This window comes from Chelmon rostratus, chromosome 13 (assembly GCF_017976325.1).
Source record: "Chelmon rostratus isolate fCheRos1 chromosome 13, fCheRos1.pri, whole genome shotgun sequence".
NCBI classification, from domain to species: Eukaryota; Metazoa; Chordata; class Actinopteri; order Chaetodontiformes; family Chaetodontidae; genus Chelmon; species Chelmon rostratus.
This window is the reverse complement of record NC_055670.1, coordinates 14461955-14472655: the sequence shown is the minus strand read 5'-3', so window position 1 is coordinate 14472655 and position 10701 is coordinate 14461955. Positions and strand designations below refer to the sequence as shown.

General features: G+C 43.2%; 1 protein-coding gene across 1 annotated transcript; it reads right to left on the bottom strand.

Annotated features, from left to right (window-relative positions):
• Positions 1-1215: 1215 nt before the first annotated feature.
• nr4a2a (nuclear receptor subfamily 4, group A, member 2a) lies at positions 1216-5315 on the bottom strand. Its single transcript, XM_041950701.1, has 8 exons — positions 5178-5315; positions 4576-4677; positions 3490-4361; positions 2872-3001; positions 2525-2688; positions 1934-2136; positions 1588-1766; positions 1216-1472 (listed from the first exon to the last, which is right to left on the bottom strand). Exons 3-8 carry the CDS (start codon positions 4357-4359, stop codon positions 1216-1218), a joined length of 1803 nt encoding a protein of 600 aa, XP_041806635.1. The 5' UTR covers positions 4360-4361; positions 4576-4677; positions 5178-5315.
• Between the last annotated feature and the right edge of the window lie 5386 nt (positions 5316-10701).

Genomic DNA, 10701 nt, shown 5'->3' with positions numbered 1-10701 from the left:
AGATTAATTTCAGAGAAATTATTTAGCAAAGAATTGATTTAAAAGTTTTATTTGTAAACATTAAATATTTCTTTCTCTCTAAAGTTTTTGAATCCGGCACCAAATGCGTTACAGAAGTTGTAAGTACATCAGGATGTCAAAGATGTGGGCCTATATCACACACTCATGAACCTCTTGATATAAGATGGGAGTTTTCCATTTCCAAACGTGTTAAATCATAACTACCTAGACGTTTATAAGACATAAAACATAGACAACGTGCTCAGCATGAACCCGGATGGTTTGAAATCGTTTAAATTGCACCATGCTTAGTGTAGCTCTTGGCAATAGAAATAATAAATATATAGAAACGTTTATATTCAACAGCAACAATACTTACAGCACATACAAACAAGGAATGTCTGACAGTTTTACAAACACCATGGGTCCCTCATTTTCTATACAGATGAGATATTTTTCCACATATGCGTCATACATAAAAGGAGTGCCATAACTACGAATCTGTATCAAATCTAGCAGACTACATAGTGTCCGGTATATATTATATATAGACATCACCTCAGCAAGTGCCTATAAAAGAAAAGAAAACTGAAGAAAAAGAAAACTAGAACATGCGTTGTCTTTTCTGGATACTTTTGGGATCCTGTCAGAAACACATAGGCACGAGTCAGAAAAGAAAAAGAAATTAAATCTTTTCATTGTAACAAACTTTGTACACATGTTATAAACCGATGCGCCGGAGGCATCACATAATCTATCGTAATATACAGTGTGTGCATGTGTGTGTGTGTGTGTGCGTGCGTGCGTGTGCGTGCGTGTGTTCATATATATAAATGGAATATATTACATCTGAGTATGCTGAATGAGCAGAGCCGATGTTAAATAAACAGTAAGTGGTTGCAAGACCAGATTAAGTTTGTTGACAATTTGTCCACCGGAGAGAAAATTCCCCGGGATGATTCACTCGTTTGGCACTCAAGAAAACAATTTCGGTGAATTAAAAGGCCTACACAACAATCAAACTCTCCTCCTCCTCCTCTTCATCTTCTTCTTCTTTTTTTTTATAATGAATCCTTTCTCATAATAGGGTAATGTTGTTCTATTAGCCTACGGATCTTGCAAATAGTCAGAAATAATAATAACGTTAAAAATCTGTCAAGTCTGACTCAAAACAGTCTTTTGGAAGTTCTTTGAGGTCTCTCCGTGGAGTCAGACTCAGAAAGGTAGGGTGTCGAGGAAAAGTTTGTCAATTATTGCTGGCGGAGGGACTAGATCTTCTAGTTTTAGGTAAAAGATACGCTGCAGACCTTGAGTACATAGTGTGCGCAGTTCAGGGAGCTTTCCCAAGAGTTTTGACAAGTAGTTGGGACGATTCAATCCACCGCCATTGAATGTCACTTGATCTTTGAGGCAGTTGACTATCTTGTTTTGGAGGTCCTCGACTCTCTTGGGTTCCTTAAGCCCGTGTCGCTCTGAAACATAAAAGAATTGACACTCGGTAAATTATTTCCGATGCATTGCTTTTCTCTGTTTTGCATGCATTGCAGCGCAGGCGTGCTTTCCGAAGGCGCAGCCGCCTTTACGCACCTGTTACCATGGCCAGAGCTGCGATGCAGGAGAAAGCTGAGATGTCTATGTTCATGCTCTGCAAGTTGGAAGAAAACTCCACGATAGCGTCCACCCACTCGCCAAATCCACGGACGCACTGTAGCCTGTGTAACACCACTCCATTACAAAAAATAAGTTTGCCTTCCACTGGGTTGGACCTGTAATTAATAAGAGAATGCCATTAATTACGCTCGGCAATAAATGGGAATTTAAGAGCCTTCTTATTATTGGGCAGCTAATAAAATCCAAAGCAATGAAGCTTGAAGGAGGAGCTGATAATTATCCAAAGCCTAGATTGTTTTTGTTTGATATTTACGCATCTTACCTGTACGCCAAGCGCAGGACAAAAAGCTCGAGGAAGGCGGATTCAAAGAGGAGATCCTGATCTTGCTTCGGTAGATCAGAAAAGCCAGGGATCTTCTCCGCCCAGCCCCGGATGATCTCCATGGAGCCCGTCAGGAGATCATAGAACTGCTGGATGTGCTGAGTGTTGTCTCCAGCCATTTGGTAGTCAGGGTTAGCCTGGAACTGGAATTTAATTTAAACAGCGCCTTAATGAGGTCCCTTTAAAATATATAATCCGTGAAATTGCAAATGCCCATTTCCAAGAGGGAGAGGGGGTTTTTTTACTATTGAATTCATGTCTTCTTTTTATTAAGTTCCCTATTTCAACGCAATTTACTTGGGGGGTAAAAAATATGCCACATTAAAAGCCTGGCAAAGTTAGGAATTCAGCGACGTGTTACAGAAAACTTTCAAGGCAGTAAATTCTTGCCTGAACGCAGGACTAAATTAAAAAGACCGTCAATCTCGTTCCTTCTGTTTTCAGCCAGAGTTATAGTTGTTAGCTTTTTTTTTTTTTCCTTTAATGTGCTGTGTGTGATCTTGGTTTGTGTGATCGTGGTACCTTACTTACTCTGGAGTAGTCCAAAGCAGACATGGAGGGGTTGGAGTCCACATGGGCCCTAACAAGTGCGCTTATGAGGCTCACCGGCGGCGAGGGTGGGGAGGGCTCCTGCGGACTTTTGGGTTTGGATGGTAGGCGTCCTCTCCGACCTTTCAGGTTATCCGTTCGGACAACTCGATTGGAAGACATAGGTGACATATAAGTCATTCATATGCACTCCCGTGGTTGTGCGTAAATACTTAAATCAGGTTTAAATTACAATCCATCACTCCATTACGCACATGCTTTCCCGGCCAAACAGTTGGAAAATATAAAGCGACATGTCTGAAATAATTAAATGCATGGCCTAAACATACCTTCTCTCACCATTCCGACGACAAGGCACTTCTGGAAACGGCAGAACTGGCAACGATTTCTTCGGCGTTTGTCAACAGGACAGTTTTTATTTGCTAAACACACGTATTTTGCATTTTTCTGGACGGTGCGCTGCAAAGAAAGAAAAGCAGAATGTCACCCTGTAGGCCTATTTTCAGGGATCTGTAACACATAGAGCATGCACGGACTGTGCATTGCTGTACAAGTGCTGCCAATATAAAAAATGAAAAGATGAAAACGATATAATATCTGACATCTCATGTTTGGGACTGCGCTGTATGGAGAGGGAATAGACAGTCAGTAAAAACACATCCGTGGTCTTTCAGATTTTACTTACTCCTTTGAGAGCAACTATGTGTGGGTAGATTTGATTGCTATATAGTGAGTAGAGTTATAGAGTTATTTTACGCATGCACTTACGCACAGCGTGGTGCTATTTAGTGTAGCCCGCACTGAAAATGTGCATCTGTGAAATGTTTAGCATGTGTTATTATTTTCTTAAGAACCAGAGCAGATTTCACGACTATTAAGCAACACACAGCAGATCTTTCTTGTTATAACAGTTGCAGTGATTCACGGCTGTTGTCATGTCAGCCCACCTTGAAAAATCCTTTGCAGCCCTCGCAGGTTCTCACTCCATAATGCTGGCAGGCTGCGTTGTCCCCGCATACCGCACACAGACCCTCGTTTGACGGAGATCCTCGGGACGGGGGCGATGGCACTTGGCTGTCCACCAGCTGGTGCCCGTGGCCGAGCTGCAGGGAGTGGGGAAAGGCCAGGCCAGCCTGTTTCCGTATGGCGCTGGGCACCGCAAAGCTCTGGCCGTCCAGGCCGCGGTGCACGCCCGGGTTATCGTGGTTCATGGAGACGTGCAGCGGCCCATCGAACCGCATCTGACAGCTGGAAACAGGAGTACCAGGCGGGGACTGCTTGAAGGAGAAGAGCGAAAGCCTTGACACCGGATTCTTGCGCTGGTCCATCATATGAGACGTGGCCGCGACATAGTTTTGGTGGAAACTGTGGAGGGAGCCAGGGTCCTCCCACATGTGATTAGGCTGAACCTGGAAGTTTGGCGTACTCGGGGCATGAGGAGAGGAGGGTTTGAAGTACATAGGCCCAGTGTGAGCCATCATTTCTTCCGACTGGGGCGGCAGGTGGCTCTGCTGATGGTAGTTGTGCATCTGGACGTCCTCCACTTTGATAGAGGACTGCTCTCCAGAGTGGGGCATCTGATACAGACAGGGCGGTTTAACGTCGTAACTGGTGTTATAGTTGTCCATGAATGTACTGAAACTTGGGAGAGAAGTCGTAGCTGTGATCTCAGTGTTGGTCAAGTCCATGCTAAACTTAACAAACTCGGGTGTTAAGAAGTCGCAGCTGTACTCTCCTGCGGTGTGGTAGCTGTAGCTCTGGGAAGCAGGACTAGCTCCTTGAGGTGATGATCCATACTGAGCCTGAACGCAGGGCATGGCTGCAAACCAGACGGGTAAAAACACATCAGAATTTCTCGAAGAAATGTTCAAACCGTGCAAAAAAGTTTCACACTTTAATCTGTTTTAATGTAACGTCACTCTGAGCAATAAAAATGCACAACGCTTCACATTAATGAGTAGCTTCAGAGTAAAATAACTTGAAACTAGAATATATCTGTGTTTTTTATTTGTAAATAATTTTTCATATCATACCTCAAGTCTTCTGACAGTTTTTCGGTGACACTTGAAAGGGGTAATGTCAGGAGTTGTATGGGTGTCAGGATTCAAGAAAGCGGCTCTGGTCTGGATATTCCCCTAATAAAACACATTTACTAGATTATAAAATAAAACAACATCTAAAAATTAGCACAAGATACCAAGATAAAGACAAACTTAACGCACACGATTGCGCACGGAGTGTAACGAATTTGTAATTGCGCACAGCATTTTGGAAGATGTCATAAAAATGCGGAATGATTCCGACGAAATGCGGCCGTGTGGACATTAAACAGCATAAGTCGTGTATTTCTTTTTGTCGTTAGAGAGTGTGGGGTCGTTCCTGATGAACAGACCAACTTCGCGCACTTCACATTAGTGGCAACTTATCTGGAAAGCGGACCGCAAAAAAGAGAAAGGAAAAGAAAGGAAAAGAAAAATCCCGGTGAAATATCAGCAACACCCACATATCTGAAGAGTCACTCGGTTTTGTATAATGTCAGTTCAACAGTGGAATAAAGGAGTAAAACGCTTAAAACGGCGCTGCAAGTGAAGCGCGGACACAGATTGCGAGAGAAAAAGAGATGAGCGAGTCTTACCTCTTTCACATCAGGATCGTGGCTTTCAATCCATGCGATAAGCATGCAGGGGGTATTCATCAATTTCGGTAAAAGCTCCAGATCACGAGCGTCGGTACCCAACAATGCCAGCCAGGCACACCGTGTGACTCCGCGCACTGACAGCGACACCAGCTTCGACTACCCAGCCCGGCCAATGTGGCTTTGTTTATGTGAGCTCCGGATACCGTGGCCCACGTGTTTCACAGCGCGACGTCATCGGCGTCGACGCCGGCGAGGACCAATCCGCTCGGGAGCCTTCTCAAGCCCCAATTTTTCTGGTGAGTGTGTTTGTCTTGCGGTATGTGTTCTATGTTGCTTCCCACATGGACATTAGCAGAGATGTAGTGGAGGGCAAAAGCCTTCTGTGCTCGGCTCAGGCACCTTTGTGTTTGCAGAGGACTTGAAGTCGCGCTTGTTTTGGGGGTGGGGGGGCTGTGATGTTGTGTTTGTCACAGGTGTGCAGAGTAAATGAGACTGGTTATGATGAGCTGGTGGTTTCTGCACATTTCATTAACTTTCGCAACTAGTGATGCAGTAATCACCTTTGTTTTCTCCACCACATCAACACACAGAACTATTACTGCTACTTCATATAATATCACGCATGATGCATTAAAGGTAAGCTTCTAGGCTGCAGCAGGCCGGCGTGTGTAATCAGGTACTACAACGCACAGCTCAAACACCCCTGCTCACTAGCACTGAGCCTATTTTTGGCCTGCTAGTTGTTATTTTAGCGTAAAACCGAGCTCAGTACGCATTGGCACATCTAGGCACAGTTATGTCACAATGAGGCTGATACGCCAGACTCACTACACTTGATTGAAATAGGCCCAGTGAAGCGGGGGGGTCAATATTATTCTTCGTTATCTTCTGACAGGATTTCAGTATCTCAATTGTGTTCCAAATTTAGACCTCAGTCGGGGTGGGGTTTGCCGGGTGGGCTGCCTATTCATAGAGCTGGTATAGTGTATGTGAGCTCCTGGAGGAGGGGGGTAATTAGTGGGCCTGTAGCCAGTTGTCATGGGGGGAACTTAGTCCCCAGAGAGGGAAACGTGATAGGAGCGGGCAGAATGGAGAGTGACGCAGAAAACGCTCAAGTTGACGCAGTCGCCAAAACAATGTTTTGGCCTCATTGTTCTGCAGCGATGGAATAACTGATCTCAGTGCAATCTTACACCAGCACCTTGTAGCCAATCAAGTTGGCCTAAATTTTTCTACATGCATATTGGCCTGGGCAGCAAGCCGAGGAGGGGGGGATGGTGTGTAGAGGTGTATGCACACATGCACGTAACAGCAGCCGGCATCCCATAGCGTGCAGCGCCTTGTGTTATTTCTACTGGAATGATGCTTTATTATTCGACCCGGCCATCAGTCTCAGGGCAGCTTTTTTTTTTTTTCTTTTGACTGCCCTGTACTCGGTGCACACAAGGACAGAGTGTGCATGGCGGGGGGGGGGGGCAAGAAAACTGTATATCATGGTTACACTCACCTCTAGAGGACACTATTGTTCACCAGCCATACATCAACCAGCTCCTGTTTCCCACAATTAACCTTTTTAATTAACCTAACCCCATTAAGGCTGTGTGGTCATGCCCAGTCGTTTTCAGGTGGCTAAATTGTACATTCCCCACACGCTGCACTGTGAATATTCAGCAGCTAAATAACGCATTGAAAGTTCTGGTGTTTTTGATAAGTTGAAATGATCTTGACCTCCTCCTTGCCTTCATGGTGGCTGCTAATTAGACCACCATCCACTTGCATCTGTCACAGGAGGCTTCTTGTTTGTCAACACATGCACGAAAACCTTTGAACCCATGCTGTAGTCTGCTTATCACATACATGTATACATACAGTATGTGAAGCAGCTCTGCTTAACAGATTCAGACTGCTTTATTTATTTCAAAAATCCATGACAGGACCCTACGTGATCACACTGTGTTTCTGTTATCCGTTTACCATTTAGAATTTGGAATGAAAACACAATTAGCAGTTTAATTGGCCATTTTACTGGAGAATAATTAACTTCCCATTTATATGCCCAATTAATTGACAGCCATTTGAAAGTGAGGAGTTAGTTTTAATCACACAGAAGTTATTTCCTGAGATTATATTTTCAACTTTGTTTGAAGAAACGTCTCTTGACATTACAAGTTTTAGTGTGTGGGCGTGCGAGCGTGCATGCCTGTATGCTGTGTGTGTGTGTGTGTGTGTGTGTGTGTGAGCGAGAAAGAGATGCATATTTTTTATATTGCTGTACAGACCGTCACAGCTCTCAGTTATTAATTTCTCTCCAGGTACAATCTGGAAATCTGCAGCAAATGCGCTTCATCAGTGTGTGAGACACTGTCGTTTTCTCAAGGTCATGTGATGCTTCGGGATCCAGTTGCAGTCAGACCAGTGGCCGTTTGCTGCCTGAAGGGTCTACTCAGGGAGAGAGCAGCTACTCTCTAATATGGCTCCAGATGAATGTGACTTCAAAGTCCAGGTTTCTTCACGAGCAGCAACCTCAGCTGCAGTTCCCTGAATGGCCACTTGAGGTTCCAAAAATGAGCCAATCCCCATAGACCCCTATTATTAAAATGCTCAACTTTACAGCAGAAATAAACATGTTTGCAGCCTGGTACAAAAAATATTTTTTTTGGTCACTGTAGCTAATTTCCCCACTCAGGTCAACTGTACAGGGAGTGAATTTTTATATAACTCACTTGTTTAAATTATGTTAAGGCTTAAAGTTATGCATAATTATGGGCATGGCCACTTTGAGTGACAGCTAGCAGCTAGGTTTCAGCAAACAGGCTTAATTAGGCCCGCCTCAGCTCCACCCACACCCCACCTTTCTGGATAGCTGGGAGTCTGGTAGTCAGGCACTGCCGAGATGCCACTAACCTTCACAATGGCTCTTCAGAACCTGTGGGTGAAGTCACGAAGGATATGTCTATGTTTTATTGTCAATGACTGCAACACAGCAGGTCCAGCTTACATCAGTACTTTACATCACCAGCCTCCAGTTTGCAAGTGGTCCTCTAAAGTCCTCATAGTCTAGACCACCATCAGCCTCACTTGCATTTTGGCTAACATAAAACAGTCCATTTTATTTTTTTAATTCATGTGGGTGCAAAGAGATGGGCAAAGTGATGACCATAGATTGAATTATAAAATTACCCTGCACCACAAGGCAGGCTGCTGCCTTTCAGATGTGGACAGACGCATTTAGCTCAGCTAACTTATCCGAGTTTGACATGATTGTATTGCAGTTGAAACAGGTACGATACAGTCTGATTATTGGGATGAGTTTATCTCGGGGAGCGAGTCTGGATGTGGACATTACTGGAAATGACCACATCCAGTCTTCCTGGAATACTGAAGTATCTGCATTCAGATACTTAGCAGTGATTTCACAATGAAAATAACTTCTAGTTCTAAAGCTAAAACTACATTCTAAATCAGTGGTGCATTTCATTAAAGGTGTGGGTCTGATAGCATACAGAGTGAGTTCAGCTAATGAGGCAGCTGTGTGAAGAGGTGGAATGTCACAAAGTGTAAAAATTTGAGGTACTTTTATTTTACTTGAGCGTTTCTACTACTGTACATTTCAGAGGGAAATACTGCACTTTGACTGCATAATGAGTGCTTGCACTTTTGATACTTAAAGTACATTTGCTTATAATACTTGAAGCATTTGAAAGCAGAACTTTAACTTGTAATGAAGTAATTATACATGGTTTTCGTGCTATTTCTACTTAAATCCTAAATACTTCTTCCACCACTGTTGCAGTTTGCTGCAGCAATAAGTCAGCCTGGGTTTGTGCTGTTAGTTACTTGTAAATGCAACCCTGATTCCAAAACTGTGTCTAAAACAGACTCTCTGTCTGCTGTCCCAACTCGTGAAATGTGGCATCAAATTCAGTTTAAGCATATATTTAAAAAGATGAATGAAGTTGATGGGGCAAAGCATAAATGTATTCTATTTGTACTGTCTTCTATTGAATATATGTATAAAAAAAGAGACGATTATCACATTGTTTCACATGTTTTCATATAAAACAGCTTTTTTTACACACAACTTTTTCGGAATCATTTAGATCACATGTTTGCATCTTACCTGTAAAGTAATATATTAAATAAGAAGAACTATGTTTCTCTTTGAGGTGCAGATGATCAGATGTAGAAACTTGTAGAAAACAAAAGTGTTAAAATGCTTGAGAAAACTGTAAAAATGTGTTTCCACTTTTAATTTCTGAATCACTGATTGATCCACTCACCACCTCACGTCAGTTACCCCATTAACTGGTTAAAAACCAGCAGGGAGCTGCTCCTCTCACCTTAAACTGAAGTCTTTGTAGTGTGCAAAATTTGCTGGTGGCTCACACAAACCTCATTTCATTTCAAGGCACCGGCAGGTATCAAACTTTCTGAGAATTGAACAGCCCGACCCTGAAGGCATCCCTTTGCTCAGTGTCTTCTTTCCATTTCTAGATTCCCTCTTTACAAGCTTAAATGTCTACTTAATATGCTTTAATGCCTGCTCTTTAGAGCCGGGGAGCACTTCATCACTTTTATACACCTTTATATAACACACTGTTAACTAGCAATGCCTTATGGAACAGCTTGTCTTGCAGCTGGAAGGCGCCTCCATGGCATGATGGAGGTACCTGTTCACCATTCACAATGAGACAGTAAAATGGGAATAGAGGCCTCTGCATACTGCTGCTGTCTATATCAGTCAGCGATGAATATTCATGAATCACAGTGTCATGACATGCTCTGTAATTGGCAGCAACATTAGTAATGACACTGCTGGTATCAAGCCCCTGCATATTCATGTGGTGGGGCAATATTTCCTCGTGGTGCTGTTTTTTTTTTCTCTCCTCCTGAAAGTGAAAATGTATTCTGAAGCTGCAGGTGTCCCTGGTGCCACAATCAATTGCTGGCTGGATTGTGCCCCAGTAAAAATCAGACAAACCATTAGTTTCTTTGTCAATCTCTTTGATTAATAATATATCTGAATTCTAAAAGGTGGGAGGACTCTAAACAGCATAAAGTGAATCTCTTTGTAATAGTTATGAATGCAGACCTTAAGGACTCCAATATACCATGTCGCCACTGGCTATTGGGCTTTAAAAAGATCACCGGTGAAATGTATTAATGACATCTGCCTAAAAAGTAACACAGAGAATTATTTAATTGCTTTAGTTCGTCCAGGAATGATGCTACATGCAGTTAATCGCTTATCCGAGTAGTTTGAGGTGGGAGTAGATTTGGCAGCTTGCACAGGCACAAGTCTGCTCATCGAGGTTACACGCTGATAATGGGCACACATTTCTTTTTGTACAGGAATTTTCTCTGACTCCATTTCGGCCCCACTAAAGTGTCCTAGAATGGATGTTGAGGGAATTGGGTAAAGCTTTGCCTAAGCTGTGAGGCTTTCTGCTCTGAGTAGCTGGAGGGGAGGATTTTTTTTTTTTTTTCTCTCCTCGTGGCTTCAGTTTAGTGCGGTGCACTA

What these genes read in the sequence shown, in the direction of transcription:
- nr4a2a (XM_041950701.1), bottom strand. Translation starts at nt 4,359, where the DNA reads ATGCCCTGCGTTCAGGCTCAGTATGGATCATCACCTCAAGGAGCTAGT. An exon ending in CGTCGGAATGGTGAGAGAAG is followed by an intron (nt 2,689 to 2,871) that starts GTATGTTTAGGC and finishes CTTCCAATCGAG; the next exon opens with TTGTCCGAACGGATAACCTG. An exon ending in AGCTCTGGCCATGGTAACAG is followed by an intron (nt 1,473 to 1,587) that starts GTGCGTAAAGGC and finishes TTTATGTTTCAG; the next exon opens with AGCGACACGGGCTTAAGGAA.